Genomic DNA, 21,696 nt, shown 5'->3' with positions numbered 1-21,696 from the left:
GCAACCAAACCATTGTTAAACACTGGTTTCCATTCACTGATTCTCCCATTATCCATGTTCTGTGGTCATGGATTAGCTCTAATCAGCACAGTATAATCCACATGAAAAAGCTATTATGATTAAAACTGCTATACTCTGATCTCAGTTCCAATTCTGTCTCCTCTATTACTTCTTCATTAAGCTAATCTCTGGATGTATCACTGAAATGAGGAGTAATGAAATTGCAGCAATAATATTTTCAGTGAAATTTGAATCACTTGCAGGAGTAGTTCTGGTGATAAATTAAAGACAAAAAAGCTCCAAATGCATATGGATGCTGATCCCAGTGAGTCCTGCGAGAAAAGAAATATAAGGAAAACAACATTTACTGAATGTCTAGAAAAGCATAAGGTTATCCATACAACCCTGACAAAACAAGTAGCAATGCTTCACAACTGTGACAATACCTCCAGAAAATTTGAGCTACTTTTCATCCCTATATTAGTTGTGAAAAAAGCAACCTTCCCCCTTTATTATCGCCAGTAGCTGAACAAGCTTTTCAAAGACTTGCCAGTATAGCCCCAGAGCTAACCATAGCTGCAGCAGGTAAACCACATGAAGTCGAGAAAAGCCCAAAGCTTTAACCCTGCAGCGACAAGATGTCAAGCTGGGACACCCACCCCACCTCTGATAAACAATGTATGTTAATACATATAGGTAATGGTAACAGAGAATACTGAGTTTGTTCTTTATAACCCCTTGCAGAAAAAAAAGTTGATAAATGTCTGTGGCCTTGCAAAGATTATAATTAATCCAGTTATAGATACTCAGACAATGTAGTGACATGAGTTAAAATGAGGAGTTTATTTTATCTTTGAAGGGAAGATTGGATTATACGAGCAGTGTATCAAGGCTGCAAGAATGTGCATATAAAGCTGAACCTTCACCTTGAGGGGGACTGCAATTATTCAGAGACAATATAACATCCTGTTACAGATGGAGGATTTTTTCGGATTAAAACACTGTTGGCACCGTTTTCCTGTAAAACAGTACAGACAAAAGAAGGAGAAATTACTGTTAAGGAGAAAGAGCAGGGAGGACAGTAAATTAATCTTTTGCACACTTTTAGGCTGTTCTTAGGAACTGAGAAAAGAATTCAATTGGCTATTTACTGAAAGGATACAAACAGCACTGAGAATTAACCTAACCTCTATCAAAGACAGATATTGTTACAGTGGACACAATTCAGAAAATGATAACGATTATAATGGTAATGCCCAGTCAGGAAAATTACTGTAGAATAACTTTACAAACTCAATTTACTTATTACAGCAAATTAAAATGTAGCTGGGCTCCATTTAAAAACATATTGGGGAGCTACAACTTTTCCAACTGAGTCAGAGAGAAAAACATGTGATTCTCTGTGACAGAGGGCAAATATTGCATATGTACACCGTACATCCCAATATAGCCTGGCCTTTCTACTCCATTAACTGTGTATAACTATTGCTACACTGTAGTAGCACTTGAAGAAAGTAAAAACAAAAAAACTAAGGGATTGACCATAATCTAAGGTATCCAATCCAGTATCAGAGTTCTTTCAGGTGACCAGGTCGTCATGTATTCTGGCCCCAAGGGACAGTTACACTCCAATCACATGACACAACACAGCATGGTTGCTGCTGGAGTGAAGGGAGCGTTGCTACCTGCTTCTTGCCATCTCTGCGATGATGAGTTACGAGACCACATCTGACTGTGATGCAGTAGTTTCTGAAACATGGCATTCTGGGAAGGATCAATAATTGATTTAGCCTGTGTGCCAGCACCTGCTGGGGTCTCCCAGGGTTCACATGCACACGTGTATTACTAGAAAACACAGACACACATCAACCATCATCAACCCAGGTATAAAATGGAGTTGTCACTCAGCCACATCACAGCTGATCATATTGAGGTTAACCCTAATAATTCTCCAGTGACCTGGCAGGTTACTGCCTCTGAGGTCAAACGGTGAAAGCTGTACATCATCAGCAGCTGTGTTGATGCTGGGCTGGTGCTGAAAGCTGCACAATACCTGATGACTTCCATGCCATATTTTCCACTATCAACCTTGTGCTCAGTGTTACAGTAGAATCTCTCTGCAGGTGTGTGCATGGAGAAAAGTCTCATTTTTATCTGTTTCAACCATCAACCCTTTCTCAATCTTCTATCTCATTCAGTCCTTCCTGGTTTAATTTGCTCCTTAAATCAATTCCTGCTGCCTCGCTCCCTCCCAATCTCTGGATGTTTAGTTGTTTATGAGAGAAGGTGGAGAACAGCAGGTGCGAGGCCTGCACAAAACACCAGAGAAGTCATCCAATTCGGGACGGGCAGTAAATTGCATGGACGTCTGTGCACTGCATGGTGCGGAGCTGAGCGCAGGGTTAGGGTGGATGCATATCTCTGCCTGGCGTTACTGCTGACGGGGCACAGAAACAGCCATGGAGGCAAGCCAGGCTGGCAACACAGAGAGAGAGAGAGAGAGAGAGGGAGGGAGAGAGAGCGAGAGAGAGAGGGAGAGACCGGGGATTGGGACCTGACAAACTCTCGACGTCTTCGTTTCTATATGTGACTCTTTAACCACTGGATGTTTTCTGCCACGTTGCAGAAAGAGCAAAAGGGCAGGGAAATAAGGTGTAGGGAAACATAAAGAGGAGGGAGAGGAGGAGGAAAAAAACATCTGACCTGAAATTCCTCCAGCATTTGAGAGAGGTGGTAAATCTGAAAATGAATATAGTGTTATAAATCTAACCATGACCATTATATAAACCTTCCTTGTGATTCTTGAAAATGGTTTTCAGTAATAGGCACACAGTCCTGGATCTGAATCTCTGCTCAGCCCCACAGGGTGCCTCTACAGCCTGGGCTAATTGAGCAGATTACAAACCTCCCCTTCTTTTGCTCTAATTAACATTAGTGTGCCATGGACCAAATGGGTCTGAAGTAGGCCCCGGCCCTCCACTCTAGCATGCGATTAAGATCTCCTGCCACAGCAGTGTCTCTGGTCATAACTTCATTAACGACTTGGCTGACTTTTCCCGACACTGCTGGCTCCAGTCCCCTGGGGAGTTTGGGCCTGAATTTCAATTTCCTGCAGCATAAAGATCTTTGATCGAATTTAATATTTGGACTTGAATTTATCTACAGATTTTTCAGCTCTGGGTGGCATGGTGGTGCAGTGGTTAGTATCGTTGCCTCACAAGAAGGTTCCTATTCTAGTCTTTCTCTGTGCTGTTTGCATGTTCTCCTTGTGTTATGCAGATTTGGCTTGGGTTAATTGATGGCTCTAAATTGAATGTAGATGTGAGTGTGAGTGTGAATAGTTATTTGTATGTATGTACATCACCCAATGGTAGCAGGGATTGGTTCCAGCTGCCCCCTGCAACCGTTAAAGGATAGGTTGTATAAATGATGGATGGATGGATTTATGGATTTATCATTTCCCAACTGTTGCAGAAAAACTTCTCCTTTTCTATTTTCTCTCCAGACCATATTGGTTTGGATTAATCCTGCATGTCAACTTGATCATCTATAACTCCTAACTATAGTTTTAGAATCTATCATTTTCATCAGCACAAGCATGGCTGTAATGACTCTGATTTCTGTTCTGATTGTCAACATAATCAGTAGCAACATTTTTATCTTCCTCAGCTCCTTCGTCACAGTAACTCTCCTCCTCCTCCCCTTCAGTTATACTATTGCCTCCTCCTTCATCACATTTATTGCTATTTGTTTTCCCCACATTTCTTTCTTTATGGTTATGGCCATACGCACATATTCTGGTCTTTTCAGTAATTGGTAGTTTGGATTTAAGGCATCCTGATGAATGCTGAAATGCATGAAATGTGGTCTACCGCTAAATTCAGCCGCTATAACCCAAGCTATACAAATTTGATAAATCCGAGTCTGTCCACGTCGGGTGACAAGCTGTACACTGCAGAGACACACACTATACTGCATAGACTGCATCCAGACATGCCTCCCATTCAAATGCATCTAATAGCTGTGAGTGCTTGTATATAGCTTGGACAAGATGTTGCTCTCACAATTCATTTCACACTTCATTAGCAAGTGAATTCGTTGGCTGGATTTACAGTATGGAAAGGAAGATCAATATGTCACAGCCAGGTATTAACGGTGCAATCCAATACAGGCGCTGTGGTTGAGCAGATTATGCAAACACAATTACAAAAACATGACAGAAAGGTTCATTGTCGTGCATCATGAGCACGTATTTATCGCAAATGAACATACATGTGCATGTCTCTGCACACACGTATGCATGTAGTTGCCAAGGAAATGAGGAACACCCAGATATTCACACACACTGCTCTTTGTTCCTCCCCTTCACTCCCCTAGTGATCTGAATGGAGTAAATCATCATTGTGTTTAGGACGGCCAATCTCAATGGTTTGGCCACCCATTCAATTTAGAATGCTGGGTCAGTCATCCAGTTACAGATCCAACCTCTATTGTGGCCATCTGACATCTCTATTCATCATCACACAGTCCTGCATCCTGCTGCTGTTGCTGCCATCTCAAGGCACACATTGCTTTGTGTGGCACTTTGTGTGTAGCAAATGTGTGTGTGTGGGTGTGTGTTGGGTAGTGATGATATGATATATAGTGTATGATATAAATTTGTCGGACAGTTTGCAGCACAATTTAGACTATGGTGGTTTTTCCCTCATGAAGTAGGTCATTGGGTAAATATGTTGCAAATCTGCTTTATTGATATATTGAATTAATTTTAATGTAATCATTAATTCAGATATTTGATTAGATGCATTAGCCAAAAAGACATGGAAAAAAAACATCAAACATATCGAAAAGAATGATATCTATGAGTGTGTGCAATTTGACTCAGTTTAGGAGGAATGTTGTAGGTTTACACTCTACTTGTGCAATTCTAGTTCTTATTGAAAAATATACTGTATTAATATGTATTGTGTGCAATAGCAAGGCAGTTAATGAAACTGTTTCTAAAATTATTTCTTCCTTAAATCATAACAGATACGCTTGAATGCAAGTGATCGCTGGGAGTCCCCTGAAGATAGTGAAGGTTTTGTTTTACACTTCAGTGTCAGATTTCACCCACTAATACCCCCATTAGGCAGATGTAATATACTGTATGTGTTTAATTATATTATGTTTAATTATATTCCCCACCATAACTGTGCTCACATCTTTTCATATACGTAGTAATGGGGAGTGACTGTGGGCTACTTACATAAAACTCCAGTTACATACAAGCGTAACTCCACTCTTGTCTTGATTCATTACCAAACCGACTTCACTCATGCAATCCTGAATAATGTTTCTTCACTCATTCACTGAGACTAAGAGCAGTGACTGTGGAAAGCTGAATTTGTGCAGTGGAACTGGATCTAATAGTGAATTTCTGAAGACCTCCTTTATGTTGTCTTCATTAACACCACTAGAACTAGAGGGGTACTTGGAGAGCATTTATTTTCGCAAAGGCTGGTTGGCCACTTAATCTCCATATTGCAATTGTATGTGTTTAGATCAGATACACATACCATGTACACAGACATATTGTGCAAACTGCTCACATTAAATGCATAAAGATCACCCCCTCAAAATACTTTCTGGGTTTTGATTCACAAAATCCAGATCCGCATCAAATTTCACTTGTTCGTAAATACAAGCACGTTATAATATATAAGATCTAAATAACGTGAATTCTCGAGAAATTCATCAAATGTTGAAAAACGCCGTATCTCACAATTTTATGGAAATTAAATAAAATCCATTCCAAAAGCGAATGGGTTCTTCCATGGCCCAAGAAAATTGATTCTGTAGTTTGTAAGTAATCCTGCTCAAAGTCAGACAAACAGCAATCAAAATAAAACCTCCTTAGTTTAGATAAAAATAAATGGTCCCGGTTGACCAGCCTGGACAAGCAGTTACATTTTAAAGGAATTCAGGGTGTTAGCTACAGCTTGATTATGGAGTCTGCACACATAGTCACTCATAGTGCAAACCATGAATCCATCTTTGATGCATAAGCAGTGGAAAACAACAAGAATGAGTTTTGTGGTACAATGTGGCTGGATTACCTCTTCAACGTGGTTGTTAAATACTTTAAGCCGTTTGAGGATGATGGAGATTTAGAGATACTTATACTCTGTTATCAAACTCCTCTACATGCAAGACTGAACAAGAAAGACTAACAGAAACCACCAGTCTTTCACACACAGTAATGGGTTGTTAAGCGTTTTAAAAATCAAAAGGTACAAGGTGAAGTATAAAGATTTCTTTCATGTCAGTCGGGATCAGGTCTTATTTAGCTGAAAGAGACATGACATGGTGTGACCCGGGTGTTGAGTCTACTCACTGGCCTGTTGTTTCTGATAACAAGGCAGGACATTTCCCCATCTGCAGGTTGGCCTTGTACCACACTGAAGTTTGTGACGCTTCATTTTCTGTCCTCTGGTTTGGCCCGAGTCTTATTTCAAGGTTAGCTCTTCCCCCTCAGTCACTGGAAAGTGAGAGAGAGAGAGTGAGAGGGGGGGAGAATTCTCCAAGGTCACTTTCGGTGTCTCTCCGTTAGAGTTGGTCAGTTCCTGACAAGGCAGAGACAGTTTCAATTTCTCACGAACTGTCAGGAGCTGGCTGTTTTTTAAAGGCCTTTGAGGCTGATATAAGCAGAGGAAGATGTTCCCTGACTTTTCAGTATTATCTGAGGAGCATTCTTTTCTCCTGCCTTATCGCTGTGTCAGTAATGGGCCTTCAGTGATTCCTGCCAGATATCTGCCTTGGATGGACTGTTAGGACGTTTAGATAGAGCAATGCTTTTCCAGATACTGTAGATCTAGACTGGGATGTTTTTCCACATGTTTCTGTCCCTTGTTGATTAGTGAATCCCACTGAATGGCAGCTTGACAGACACTGCACCACTGCTTCTTAGTGAAGTGGAAGAAAAAAAACAAAAAGGAGGGGGAGATTGACGTGAAAGTGTTGCATGGTACACTTTCTGTGACCACCTCCTCAATCAAAAGTACAGTAAAAGTCATCCTCCTCTTCAAGATGTGATGAAGACATGGATCACAGATCTTTGATGTGACAGATCATGGACATCTTCATCTGACCCTCCTGACTCCAAGCTCGTTGGTGCTTTTATTGTTTTGTGAAACAATTCACTGAGGGGAAGGACAGGGTGTCAAAACTGTTTTAGAGGCTGTGACATTGAAGGGGAAGAGAAACTTCAAAGATATCAAATTATGTGTGCACGTGTGCAAGCGAGACCAAAATCTGCCTCCTATGTTACTGTAACAGAGTTAATAAGTTAATTGTCTGGTGAGCATACAGACATATAGTTGTCACATTCTTTCTAAGATAAAACAGATACAAGTGGCTCATCCTTCTTAAAGACATTCAGTTAACTCTACAGCTACTTCCACTATGACGGATTCATGTTTGGGGAATAGGGCAGGAAACACAGATGGGAGGAGTGGAAGGGCTGATAAGAGAATTGAAAGCGGCAGTGGGGAATGGAGTGGTAGCAATAAGCTGGACTCCTGCTGTCTGCTCTTTAGGGAGATCCCCAGTCGTGCTGTCCCAACTGCAGTGTGAGGAGAGACTCAGCCAGGGGTCTTCGAAGTACTGCTCTGTTATTACATGGATGAACTCCTTTGTTATACATTAAACGCACCATAACTGAGAACAGCCCCCCTCCTTCAAACAACTACAAATCTCAGCTGCGCCCAGCCAGCCGTGCAGGGCAGAGAAAGTTGTGACTCAATGAGATTCCCAACAACATCAGTGAAGCACAAAGCCTCGCTTCTGTGTCCCCAGATGTTTGGCATTCCACTTAAGAGATGCAGATATAATCCCTAATCACTGCACTTGCTGTATAAATGCTCCACTGTACATTTTACTGCTTCTGTGATGAGATTGGTTTATCATTGACATTTAACTTCTATTTCAGGGAATGTAAATTAGCAGCTGCTGCGAGAGGAAACTGAATGCAACATGAGGATATGATTTGTTGGTGTTAACCCCTCTTCAGCTCTGACACTGCATTTAAGATGGTTGGATGGTGAGTGGAAGGTTGATTAATCAGTCAGTCAGTCAGTCAGTCGGATGGTCAGTTGGTTGGTTGTTCCCTCGGTTGCCTGGTAGGTCAGATTGTTTCTTGGTTGGTTGCTGGGTCGGTTGGTTGGATGGTTGGTTCATTTAATCAATAAAACTCATTTTCACAACACTACATTCACCTTTACAAATTACGTCCCAGTAAACAAAGAACAGAGCAACACTTAGCAAACAGTGCACATCATCAAACAGCAACATTATTAATGCATAGCAAACCAGGCCATTTCATAAACATTGACTCAGGAGCTTCCTTTTTGTCTGTCCTATTCTACAACCCTTAAACTATCTTATATATGAAAAGTCGCAACTTCTCACATTTCAGAATCTGGAACCAGCTTAAAGGGATCATTATCTACTCACCACTATGCAAATAGAAAGGTGGGTGAACAGCATTGCAGCCAAATCCAGTACAGTTGAAATAACTGGGAGACCACTTTGTCAAATGTAAAAAAACAACAGGAAAAAAGAGAAAATGCCTCCATACTGCAATAGCATCGCCAGTTCAAGTAGCATCGCTAAATAGCTGCAGTCATTGCTGACTATCACTGATGTTGTCACATGCCCCTCGGGCGAGGTAATAGGCTAAAAACATGGTGTAAATTACTCCGTTTAGAGTATCCGGGGCTTACAGACATTTGGATGATGCCACTTTCTGTTGTTTTATTACAACTGAAGAAGGAGTCACCAGTTACACCAGTTGTATTGGATTTGGCTGCAATGCTGAGTACCCCTGAAACTCCAAAAGTGTTGTGTGGACACTTCACCACCTCCTCCATCGGCATAGTGGTGAGTAGATAATGAGTGAATTTTCATTCTTCTGTGAACCATCCGTTCTTCCCTGCTGACTGATGACTAATGGAATAATAAACAGTTTCAGCTTTACTACAATTCCTAGAGGAAAGGTTGATAATAGTCCATTTTTGGACACATATCCAGTGGTGGTTTTATACCTGGTTGCATTGGCTGAGTCATATTCAGCAATGATGGACCGAATACTGGAAAAGTACAGGCTACAAGAAAGGAAGTATGTCAGTGGTGTTGAGAGGCTTTAATGGCATATAGATTGTTAAAGAGATTGAGAGCTCCGGCTGCACTGTTGGGTATTGATACTGCTCTGTTAATCTAATGCAGAGGTCTCCGAGCAATGTGTAATATTTCATGTGTAGGGGTTTGATGATCAACTTGCCCTTTGTGCTGTAGTTTTATAGATGAACATTACAGTTTTGTCCAATACAAGTGTTATTTATACAGCCTGACTGATTGTGCTTGCCTTTGACAGTGTATGGAAACCAGCAGCTGTGGGGCTGCACATGTTTTAGTGTAAAGCATTTGAATCCACCCATGTGATACACAAACCTGACAACAAACTGAATATCATGACTATATCTCAGAGGCTGGATTTATTGCAATGCTGATGCAGTTATGTTATACAGGTGTAGCAATAACAGGTAAACCAGGTAATTCCGATCAAGTCTGAAATGCAACTTTTGCTCCAATTAGATTTAAAATCAGATGTGTGATAGAAAATAGGTCCTCTGCTCTAAATTGAGACCATCAGAAGCATGTTTAATAATTTACCTAAATAGTTTCCTCTCTCTCTGCCTCTGTCTCTCTTCAGCAAGGTCAGTGGGTGCAGAAGGATGTGGCTTTAGTTTAGTTCTGTCGTCGTCACTTCGTCCTCGGAGCTGCAGGCTGCGACAGAGAGCCACAGAGCCTCTAACACCAGACCGGCATGTGCCAACAGGGAAGCAGCAGCTTCAGCGTGCGTGGTTTTGCAGTGTAGCTCGGAGTCTCGTCTCTCAAGTAGTAGCTGAATGATAGAGAATAAAACGGGAGCCTGCTTGCGTAGAAGCTCACAACATAAGGGGAAGCACTTTACTCGGAGCCTATTTATCCTCCAGCTGACGTGAGGGAGCGAGCGCGCAAGGCTGAGCTGAAGTGTTGTGCGCCGGGGAGGAGAGAGGAGAGAAGCGGCGCTGACCCACTGGGATTTTAAGCCATCCACGTCTATTCCCTTGTTCTTCCTCCCCACAGCAGGACTCCAGACTCCGGCTGGCTCCTCTGTCGGACAGACTCAGACAGACAGAGCGATGAATGCACTGAATTACCCACCGGCTCTCTGTCATTTCTCCGGCGCAGCCTGCCCGACCACCACCCGTCCTTAGAATACAGCTGCCGTGAAACAAGCCGGCACCTGGGATTTTTATTCTCCACACTTTACTATGTCTTGAGACGGCGGAGCGGAGGCTACACGGATGATGGCAGTGAGTACATGGCTCCGCTTACATGGCAGTGATCGTGCGTTCGAGGCTACTTTTAGCTCGTCCCCAGGGTGCAGCTTTTTCATCCATGACTTTAAATGTGACCGATAATCGTGCATGGAGATGGGGGGGGGGGGGGGTCAGGGGTTGTGATGCTGGGGTATTGGGCGTTTCTGTGCCCTGCTGTTGCCGGGGTGGGGGTGTGATATCAGGTTCCTCCTGGGACTTTTCTTTTAGGGAGGGAGGGGGGGCATTACATCATTTGACTAGCCTATATGGATGACTCTGCAAATTAAAGAAACGCGTAAAAGCTTAATGATGACAATCAGACTTTGATCTTAAATAACCTACAGCCTTCATACATGATTTCCAGGTGCAATCACGGGACTGTCATGCGTGCGAAGAGAGGGAGAACATGCCACTTGGAGACTGGGCGTATGCGATGGTGTCTCTGGCATTAAAAAGCCATTTAGCTCCAGAGATCGGCAGAGTTGCGAGGGAAGTGTTCGACATAAATTAAACACCCTGCACCCACCCACCCATAACACCCGCCTGGCTGCGGGGTGGGGGGGTCGGTGCAGCTGTCAATTTGCATGTATTTTGTTGGTCAAATCCAGCCTGTGTGTAGAGTCTGTCTGCCTGCGCGTCGCTTAATCCCACAGAGGATCAGCTTTTACCGCCCCAGCCTCTCTCTCTCTCTCTTTCTCTCTCTCTCTGTCTGTCTCTCTCTCTCTCTCTCTCTCTCATTCACACAGATGCACACTTTAAATGATTTCACCTTTTGTGATCCGGCTCATGTGACGTGTCGTGTTTTGACGCGATAATATCGGAGGCTGTGCGCGCACAAACCGGGAAAACGCTCCAAGGAACGAGGCGATGACCGAGATTTGAAACGCGATATATCGGCGGCTTGGATACTCTGCAGCTGCTGTAGCACCTTCCTACTTTGGAAAAGGAAAACACACCCGTTTCCTGAATCATAGTTTATATCTTAGAGGGTGACAAAGCCAGGATGACGCGCTGGTTCACGCACACAGACAGGGACTGGTGACCGTGGTCCAGCGCGTTTGATGAGCTCGTCGGTAAGGTGGTTCTCTGATGAACTGATAGACTGATACATGGTATTTTAAAATTATGTTACATTTGAAGCCTTATTGTTACATTTAACAATATTTCACAATGGTGACTGTTGTTATTTTTGCTGTAAACATACATAGTCGAGGAGGTTTCACAGTATTAGGCCATAAGTAGGCTGGTAATGGTGTGTGTGTGTGTGTGTGTGTGTGTGTGTGTGTGTGTCTACTTGCTGATATATCTTACTGAGGACCATTTCGACCTAAAAGTGACAATCTGGGAAAGTAAGGACTTTCAATGGGCTGTTCGATTTTATGTTTAGGGTTAGAATTAGGTTATAGAGAAGGGGTTAGGGAATCGTTTATGCCAATGAGTTTCCTCACTAAGATAGAAGTACAAGGTTGTTTGTGTGTGTTTGGAGTTCTTCATGTCCAGATCCCAAAGGAATGATCTCATTGACTTGAATGGGGTATTTTGCATAGTATTACTGAGGGATAACAAGCAAATCAGTATTTTATATTCTAGCATTGGAACATCTTAGCAAGATGTTTTTAGTGATGCTGTTTGAACTATTTTACCATGGTGTTGAGGCAAAGTGGGGCTTTTGTGCAGCCAGGGCCAACATCATCCCTGCAGCAACTCCACTCGTATTCTACGTGACCTGTTGGCATTTCATGGAGAAATGCAGGTTTCTCAGCACAAAATGGTTCATGTCTATAAATTGTATCAGCTTCTAGTCCCCAATATGCTGAGTCACTTTGCTTTATATGTACCCTTTAGCCTTCTTGTTCTTTGACGTCAACAGCCAGCGTCTGCACAGGTGTGGTCTAGTAGCCATAACTCAAGAAAGCTTTTTCTCATTAGTGTATTTTCTCCCTTTAAAATGTTCCATTAGAAACTAGCAAGTCCTAATGATCTTAACCAGTAATTACCAATACTCATAATTAATTCATTTTCCACAGCAGCTCATAATGTGGATCATGCAGGAATGCGTCGTTAAGTTCTCTTTGCCCTTAGAGAATTTTTTTGCAGCTCCTTGCTTTTCATTAACTTTTTAAAAGTGTTGTGAGGCGCTACGATGATGCACTCCTGTGGAGAGAAGACTGATAACTGGGCAACAGACAAGTCTCAGGTCAGGCGAAGATTTGTGGAGGGCTGTAAACAACACAGACATTTTCATTAGCTGCAAACTAATCAGTCAGGCAGTGATTGGAGCTCTATGGGAGCAGCACCATCAAGGTTAGACAACAACTCTGGACGCATCCGTCTGTGTCACTGTTAGGTTTATTGTGCGTCGACGCATCTGTGTCGCTCTCTCTCAGCTCAGCTCTCTTGTTTTGTCCCTGTGCAGATGTAGCAGTGGGTGGTGGGATATTATTCTGCCACATCCAGCCACACAGAACCCGCCTTCCCAGTGTGTGTCAAGTGTTGCACAAGCCCCTCTATACACATTAACCAACACAGAGGAATGCAACAGGAATGAGATTAATTGGTTAGCATGGTCTAGAAAGATCGGGAGGCTTTGCAGTTGTGCAGTTGTTATGGAGAAAACTATGGAAAACAAGTCCACAGCAGACAGTGTCGACAAGATTCTATGAAGAAAGGAAGTTCCTGCGGGACAGGAAGTTCTTTGTGGTTGCCTGCATGAAACCACAACACTGTTGTGACTAATCTAAGTCTACACACTTCCCTAAATTCTCTTAAATTTCCAAATTTCCTTCCTCTTTCCTGCTCATCATTCACGCTGTCAAACTTATAATAGTAGAATTCTTTCAAAGACTTATTCTATGTCCCATTCTTTTCTTCACATGTTCATTTTTCCTGTCCTCAGTCTCATTCTGTCTCTCTGTACCTTTATTGTTTCAGGATTACCGGGAGGATGGCATGGACCTGGGGAGTGATGTGTCCAGTCGCTCCAGCTCAGAGTCCAACTCCAACAAGGTTACACCTTGCTCCCCTTCTCTTGACCTGGCCACTTTGGAGGACTACAAATCCTCCCCATCGCTGGACCTGGTCACCTTAGAGGACTATGAGGAGGACGAGGACTACCAAGAGTATAAGAAGAAGGTGATAGAGGAGTGGGAGAGTGAGTATGGAGATGACTACACCTCTCCACCGCCTCCTGGTCAGGAGGAAGGCGGAGGAGGCCTCGTAGAGGATGACGGCCTCGGCAAAGGCTACAGGAAGACAGTGAACAGTCGCAGCCTCGCCGAAGAATTCCAGGATGTGAAGACCGTCCCGCCCCTTCCAGCCCCTGGCGGACACACTGCCACCTCAGTCGCAGCCGTCCCAGAGGAACTGAAACAGAATGGCAACTTGATTTTTCCCCGAAGCAACCGACTCCACTGTCCAGATACACCACAGGGGGGTACAGGGACTTCCAAGCCCAGCCGCCGTAGCTCCAGTCAAGGCAGAGGGAGCCGCAGCAGTGGCGGGGGTGGTGGTGGAGGAGGCGGAGGAGGGACTGGGTTACGGATGGGAGGATACAGAGAGGAGGAGGGTTTAGAGGAAGAGCCTCTGCCCACCATGGACTGGGCGGCCCTGGAGAGGCACCTGGCTGGGCTGCAGTGCAGAGAGCAGGAGAATCAGAACCTCAACCACATCCAGAACCACAACATGGGCAAGACCAACTACACCTCGGTGAGTGTGCAAGGATTTCACATGTTGTTTTTGTGTGTGGGTATATTAAGATGTTGAGCTTTTCTGCTTATATGTTTCACACACATATATTTTTAACTCTCCCATGTACTCATGTGCTGCTGTAATCTAGCAGTTATCCATGTCAGATGGACCCTGGAAACATGAGGTTAGGTTAGCTGCAGGAAGAAAGAGGGATTAGTCGGCTAATGTAGCGCTAAGCTATGTGGCCCTGCCATTAACCTGACCATCACGGAAGTCTGGGCTCCACAGCTGGAGGGAAGAGGAGACTGAGGATAAGGAGGAAACAGGGATTCAATGCATTTTACTGTGGATTCAAACGGACATCAACAGGAAGTAGAAGCTTCAGATAAGATAAGCTGAAGCAAATTGAATACTAGACTTTTTAACTCACTAAAATGCAGAAATGTCACATGTCATTGTTATAAGCAGGAGTCATTTCAGCGCATAATTGTTTTGATGAATGTGGACAGAACTTTAAATGCAAAGATTGGTTGCTGACCTTGGAGACTTAAATCTATGTAACCTAATTTTTGAAAGGCTGTCATTTCTTTGCCATGTGGTGTATCCACCAGAAGAGGTCAGTGTTGCATTGATGCTCTGCAGACTGGATGATCAAGGCCTGTGATGCCACACTAACTGCAGCCCCAGCACTCCAGACTGTTATGATTTAGTTGCAGTGTTGTGACATCACTCAGTTTGAATTACAGTTGGAGGCCACAGTTTGATGGTCTATTGTTGGTGTGTTGGTGCAGAAGGGTGTAGCTTTAAAAATGTTGAGGGGAGAAGCAGGAGATTATTTAAACCAGCCACAGTTTCAGTGTAGACTCTCTGCAAATGTGTGATTGGGAGAGGGGCTTCTTTTGATATGCAAGCACCAAGACCTTTTTCCTCAGTGCACACAGACAATAGTTGTGGCCAGTGCCATTGTGAGTGTGTTGTGTGTGTTGTGTGTCTTTGTTTGTCCGTCCTGGAGGCCCCCTCTATGTCCCTGAGGCATGTGAGGAATGCAGCAGGAGAAGTGGGGGAGTGTGGGAGGAAGGAAAGACGAACGAAAAGGAAAGGGAGATGGTATCTTTAGAACCCGGCTGCAGTGCAGGGCCACGCGGCTCATGTGTTTATGTCAATGTCCATTACCTGCTGTCCATCTTAAACAGGAAGGTCACCTCCTGGTTTGCTTTAGTCTGGGGGAAAGTCTGCTGCTCTCCGTCTCTCTTTCCTGAGGCAGTGGGATGTGATATAATTGACCTGGGTGGAAGAAAATCTCATGAAAGGGAGTCTCTGTCTCCACATGCAGCCACTATCTCCTCCCTGCACACACACAAGCACAAAAGTCCACACCAATGCTTATCGCTTTTTAGACATATTCCTGGTCCCTGCTGGTGTTTTACATGTGTGTGCATAAAGGAGGACGAGGCCTGTTGTGATAGACGGAGATTGACCGGTCTTGATGGGGTTTGTGCCAAAGCTTACCTGCTGTCTCTGCTATTCCAAGGCAGAAAAAAAGGGACCTCAGAGTCCGATTGCCCAGCGTCGATAAGAAATTGGAATTAGCCTTGTAATCCCAGCTGAGCTTAGAGCAGAAGAGATACACCAGAAAAGACGAGAGACACAAGCTCATATCCTGAAAATCCCACTAAGTGCTGCTGCTTCCTCTGTGGATGAATGTCTGTCACATGGATCATACAAGTACAATCAATTACTGAACCGCTGATATTTAATTTGACGTTTTTGTTTGTTTATTCCTCTCTCTGACATTCTGCATATTGTAAAAGAGGACAATGGCAGTATTGACCTGCTGCTAACCCACTCACAGGAGCATAAAAGCAGTCGAGTGGCAAATTTAGGACTTTTTCCCAGAAGACATTTCCCAGTCTCCTTCGATGTCAGGGGGCATCTGGGTTTCTTAATTCGCAAATTTGCAGGACTTAGCAGACACCCTGGAGGAAACGAGGCTGGTGCTTTTAAAAGGTTGTTAAATATTTAGACATCCTCTCAGGTGGGACCACCACCAAGCTGGCGCATGTGCTGATGTATAGAGGGGTCTGTCTGAATAGGATGTTGATGGGGTCCAGTGGGATAGAGATATTCAGGCTTCAGTGGAATTTCAAAAGCATCTGTGCTTAGAAAGACAGACACTAAGACGGAGTAAATAATCTGTAGCCGTGCCTGGAGGCTGATTTTGTTGGTCTTCCATAGCTGCAGATTCTTTCTTGTATATAATAAATGTAAAAAGGTTTATATCAGTAAAATCTGTGGTTCAGCAAACACACTAAGTGCATCAAACAGGATCCACACAGTCATTCAGCATTCTTGGCTGTCCTGTCTCTGTCTTCATGGCGATGGCCAAAGTTCCCTTTGCAGGACAAGGTTAAAATACAATACAGATTTTGAATTATTACCTTCCATGTCCAATTATGTGTTGGTTGGTTTGTTTGTGTGTTTGTAAGCAATATTATGCAAAAACTATCGAATGGATTACACTGAAACCTGGTGGAAGGATGTAGTATGGCTCAAGGAAAAACCCATTTAATTTAGCTGCAGATCCAGATTATTGTTTGACATTCTCCCTGATTTCTCAGATAATAATTCATGGATCTTTATGAAAGGCATGTTAAGGGGACTGATATTTAGTAATATGGTGCAGCTTGACTGGGGTATGAGGAGGCACCATTATACTTAAAGACATTTCTTGTCTGTAAGAAATGCAATGTGTTTATCTTGTTGAGGACAAAGTTAAATTACAGTAAAGAGAAGTTTTCAAGTCTGTGAAGTTATTTTGCTTTTATTTGTGCCCTTAAATTGTTTAAAACCCTCGTAGTAGAAGTAGGGATTTATGCGCATTAGGCCTTACTTTATTCTTACTGTATCCATGAAAAGCTTCATTTATCCTGTATGTTGCTTCATCATTAACTCAGTTCTGTATTAATGAAGTAGTCATGTTGTTGCAGGTTTGTTCAGTCAGGGTGTGGTGTCAGGCTGCTGTAATCAGCTGTGGGCGTAGGGTCAGGAGGATTCATTGAGGATGAAGGCTGAGTTGACCGGTTTGTAATTTGATTCTGATGAACTCCGGTGGCGCGTGGCAGATTAGGGCCCACAGGGACCTCAAGCACACTGGCCCCTAACCTTCCGCTGAGCTGCGCACCAGTGAAAGGTAAACAATAATATTATTCTTCAGTGGCAGACCCGAGGTGAAAAAGGCAGCGAGGAAAGGGTGGGTCAGTCTAGATGTATGCCTCAGAAATGTACCTGTGTGGTGGTGGTGGGGCATATTTGAAATGAATTAAATCTATGCCTTAAGGCTACTTCTTTTTCAATCTGAGAGCACACACACCCAGACTTACTCACACAATTTAAAAACACCCCAGGGGCAAACTGTGCTTATAAAGACAGGGCCTGTGTTGAGACCTGCAATATCAGGGAAGATCTCTCTTTATGTGTGTGTGTATCTTTGTGTGTATCTTTGTGTGTGTGTGTGTGTGCGTGTGTACATGGGTACATTATTTTCTGGAGACTTACAATAACCATATACCCTAATTGTGACCATGACTTACCTAACTTTGCCTTACCATGACCTGAATCTCTAAAAACAGATTCTGAAGGTGAATATACACAATCTGTAGGCAAGGATCAAGAGTTTGGGGCCGGAAGACTGCAGGTTTCTATTTATAGCTTGATCAATCACGTTTGTATGTCCTCCATCAACTCTGAGTAAATATGGTTTACATTTTTAAACCAAGTCGCTGTTAAAAACTGGACACATTGAGTTTAGAAAGGTTACACAAAAAACATCAAGTTACATTCTGGATAGTGTAGGACCCATGTTTTTGGAGCTTTGACTTAATGAGTTTCACCATCAGGTATCAGATCTGACTAGTTAAAATTAAAACAATAACAAGTGTAATTTATTATTATTTAGTATTATTATCGATAGCTGCAACAATTCATATAGTAATTGATTACTACTAAGTATTGTTGTCAATAATAATTGGAATAACAAATGGAGTAAGTAACTATAATTTACATTACATGTAATATTATGAATTGTCAAAAGTTAATTTGTCTTTCAAAAAGTTTCACAACTTCAAAAGAGTATAATCTCTGCATTATCAAGACTGATGTGACAGTTTACTTTTGTCTGTTCCCAGCAGTCAGTGGAAGTAACATGTCGATGAACATCTACTTAATAAGAACCAAAATGTGAAGCGCTCTGCCCCAGAAAAGCACTCAAGGGCTGTGGAAAATGAAAGGATGAGAAAGAGGAGAGAAACAGAGAGGTTATAGAAAAAAGCAAATAGCAGAAAGCGTTGCTCTCTCCCTCTCTTTCCCTCCACTCTGTGCTCTGTGATTATGTACGAGTTCAGTAGTTGAACTGTGCACGGCACCTTCCACTAACGACTAAACCACTGGCTTCACCCACTACTCAGACTGTGCCACGTAGAGGGAGCGAGGGCGAGGGAAGGGAAGAAATTGTAGGGTTGGCCTGTGGTTGTAGTGGATATAAGGCAGAAACAATGAATGTCGAGTAGTTACACTTGTGTTTGTTCCTGAATGGGGAAAGAAAAGTAGACAGGGCCTAAAAAGAGAGATAGCTGGGTTGAAAAGGATTGGTCGGAGGAGAAGGAGGAGGTGATATGAAGAATGTGGGGTCAGGGTTTGAAGTGGAGGAAGAAGTGGAGAGACAAAATGGGAGGCAAGCTGGAGGAGAAATGTATGTGGGTAATAAGTGGGAGGAGGATTCAAAGACAGTGGGCCAGGCTTTAACCAGGTGTGTAACGTGTGTGGTGTCTGGTTCAGCCCCTAAGGCTCAACCACAACTCTGTGTGTGTGTGTGTGTGTGTGTGTGTGTGTGTGTGTGTGTGTGTGTGTGTGTGTGTGTGTGCGTGCTGATACCAGCTGGAACACGCCCGGCCCGCTTGCTCTCCAAAGCTCATGCACACTCTCCTCACTCAGACTAACTGCATTGGCTCTGCCTCTGAGTCAAACACATATCTGGCACACACTCACACACACACACACACACAATGCCCACCCTCGCACCCTCACCTCACTAAATCACAGATATCTTTTTCTGCTCATGGTATCCTGACAGTCTGCCTGTGCTGGTAGATGTTATTTTTCTGTCTCTTTTTCATCAGTGGAGTATTTTTCATCTCAGCTTAACCTTGGATTCCTCACAGCAAGCCGGGCACTTAACTCAGGTAAAGTAGAACACAACTTCAACATGATTAGGAAACTTGTGCTTTCTCTTTATGCCCATGTGACGTGGCTGTAGACGAAACAAACTTCAACAGAGTTAAGGTTCCAAGTGGTGATTAAAGGACACAACATTCCTCTGCTGTGACATGTCGTCTGTTGAATTTCTTCTTCATGTAACAGAAAAGTTGTGAAGAAGGGGGCATAAAGTAGAGCCAGCTGCACATCTGTCTGTGCATCTCAGTTTCCTCACAGTGACCCTTTAACAAAGAGCAGGTTCGAGCTAGCAGGACTCTGACCATATGTGGGTTGCTGCTCGGTAGCGCTTTGTTTTCTCCCTTTCTGGCAAAGACAGAATATAGTCAAATATGCAGTGCATTTGCATGTGAGTTCTGTTTTAAATAGGCAAAGCCTTCGTGCTGCAGTCCTGTTTTCAATGTTCCTTTTACCTTGAGGTGCTTAAAAAAGTTTTTGTGACAACAAAGGCAAAAATGATCAAAAGCTTGTCATCTCAGGTTTTCTGTAAGAAATACAACTGACTTTTGACATTTATCACATGCACTTGCATGGAGGAAACCCCACACACTGCAAAATGCTGCACAGAGAAAACAAAGCAGAAAATCTCTTCACAGGGTCTATTGAAGTAGACAAATTGAGAGAGAATCTGATCATTTGATACTGTACAGCTCTGCTCCAAACCCGCACTGTGAGTCTTCTTTGTGGAAGTAAAAAGCCCAAACTAAAACAAACGATAAATGGGTAAAATCACAAGAGTGAATATTCAGTCTGTCAGTAAGCTCTCTTCAATGGGCCTAATATGTCAGGCAGCTGACTGTCAGCTTTATGTGTTAGGACTCAGAGATATATGTTGTGTTTGTTGTTGAAGTGGTTTTATCACTGAGGAGCCCAGCTTTGACCCCATAACTTTCAAAAGTGAAGTCAGCTTAACAACTTAATGGCTTGGCTCCCTCATTTTTTATCTGGAGATGCCGGAATGCACCTGCACACACATCAAATCACAACTTCTGCTGCTTAGATTGACCTGCTGGATGGTGGGTGTAACAATATGTGCGAAAAATAAGACGGGTCATTAAGTTCAAGACTACCCGAACAGGAGTGGTGCTGTCTAAACGTCTCTTATCTGGAGTCAAAGTACAGTTTAATCTATCGCCAGATAACCTCTCCTTGTCAGAAAAAAATGCACAGACCTGTATGAACTGATGAGTAGTAATGACTCTATATGAACTCACTATATGGGGGGGCAGCAGTAGCTCAGTCCATAAGGATTTGGCTTGGGAACCGGAGGGTGGCCGGTTCAAGTCCAGCATGGACCATAATCATGGAAGGTGGACTGGTAGCTGGAGAGGTGTCAGTTCACCTCCTGGGCACTGCTGAGGTGCCCTTGAGCAAGGCACCGTACCCCCCAATCGCTCATAGGGCGCTTTTCCTGGGGCTGCCCATCACTCTACCATCTCTCTCCATAATGTGCATGTCTTGAGCCCTGTGTGTGTGTGTGGGATTGTGGGTTAATGCATGTATAAAATGAAAAAACATGAGTGTAAAAAGAATTTCCCCTTGTGGGATCAATAAAGGAAGTTTACTTTACTTTACTTTACAAGCTTCCCATCTGGTAGAGTGAGGAAGATGGTCACTGAGAATTTCACCTACTCTAGTGTGTTTGATCATCTAGAGTGATGTCACCCTGCAGGAAAGCCAATGTAAACCAGACAGAGGCACGGTTGTGACTGGATGATAACATGATGATAATGTTTTAGGTGTAAACGTCCGGTTGATCATACAAAAACTCACTCAAACACACCTTCCTCTGATTCATTCCACCATGATTCACAAAGGTCTGAGGAAGGTTGATAAAAATGCTGATAAAAGTCCTCTTTTAGCATGTGTTGAATGTAATATCTCTTTAACACCCCAAGTACCAGGTATAGAGGTTTTTTATCAGTAAGTAGAAGAGCCCTTTCCTTTTTTTACCCCGGAGAATCATGATTCCCCAGAGGCGGATCCAGGGTTTTGGCCAGCGGGGCACTAGCCCCAGTTGAAATCTGATTGGCCCCTGAAGTGCCCCTGTCCTTTCAGTAGTCGTTTAAAAAACAAAGTAAACTTTGATAGATAGTTACATCAGATACATCACTGTATCAGTAATTGTGCAAGGATGTTGGGTCTAAAACTGTCCTCTCTGGGTAAATTGCGGCTCCCAAATTATGCACCAAGGCCCAGAAGTTAAATGCCCATCATAATGTTACAGCATCAGCACCTAGACTTCCAAAATAAAGAAGAAGTAAAAAAAATCTTTCACGTTCACCTGGGTGTCATGTTTCCATTCCTGCCACTCAGAGTCAGAGCCAATAAAAACCTG

At 43.2% G+C, this 21,696-nt stretch overlaps 1 protein-coding gene and 1 long non-coding RNA gene across 3 annotated transcripts in view; one reads left to right on the top strand and one right to left on the bottom strand.

Annotated features, from left to right (window-relative positions):
• Positions 1–664: 664 nt before the first annotated feature.
• LOC138411984 (uncharacterized) lies at positions 665–9,850 on the bottom strand. Its single transcript, XR_011244474.1, has 3 exons — positions 9,712–9,850; positions 6,377–6,520; positions 665–1,018 (listed from the first exon to the last, which is right to left on the bottom strand). It is a non-coding gene; the product is annotated as an uncharacterized lncRNA (long non-coding RNA).
• Positions 9,851–9,868: 18 nt separating this feature from the next.
• Positions 9,869–21,696, top strand: part of schip1 (schwannomin interacting protein 1) — a 42,095-nt gene continuing 30,267 nt past the window's right edge. Inside the window, exons 1-2 of one of the 2 annotated variants that reach the window (XM_020088528.2) lie at positions 9,869–10,397; positions 13,335–14,108. In XM_020088528.2, coding sequence (XP_019944087.1) covers positions 10,389–10,397; positions 13,335–14,108 — 783 coding nt within the window. In that variant the 5' untranslated portion in view covers positions 9,869–10,388. Of the gene's footprint in view, positions 10,398–10,897; positions 11,477–13,334; positions 14,109–21,696 lie in introns of those variants that run through there. The other variant, XM_020088527.2, reaches the window with a different exon arrangement.

This window comes from Paralichthys olivaceus, chromosome 11, assembly GCF_024713975.1.
Source record: "Paralichthys olivaceus isolate ysfri-2021 chromosome 11, ASM2471397v2, whole genome shotgun sequence".
NCBI classification, from domain to species: Eukaryota; Metazoa; Chordata; class Actinopteri; order Pleuronectiformes; family Paralichthyidae; genus Paralichthys; species Paralichthys olivaceus.
Note: the sequence above shows the minus strand (reverse complement) of the source record. Positions and strands in the feature narration are given on the sequence as shown.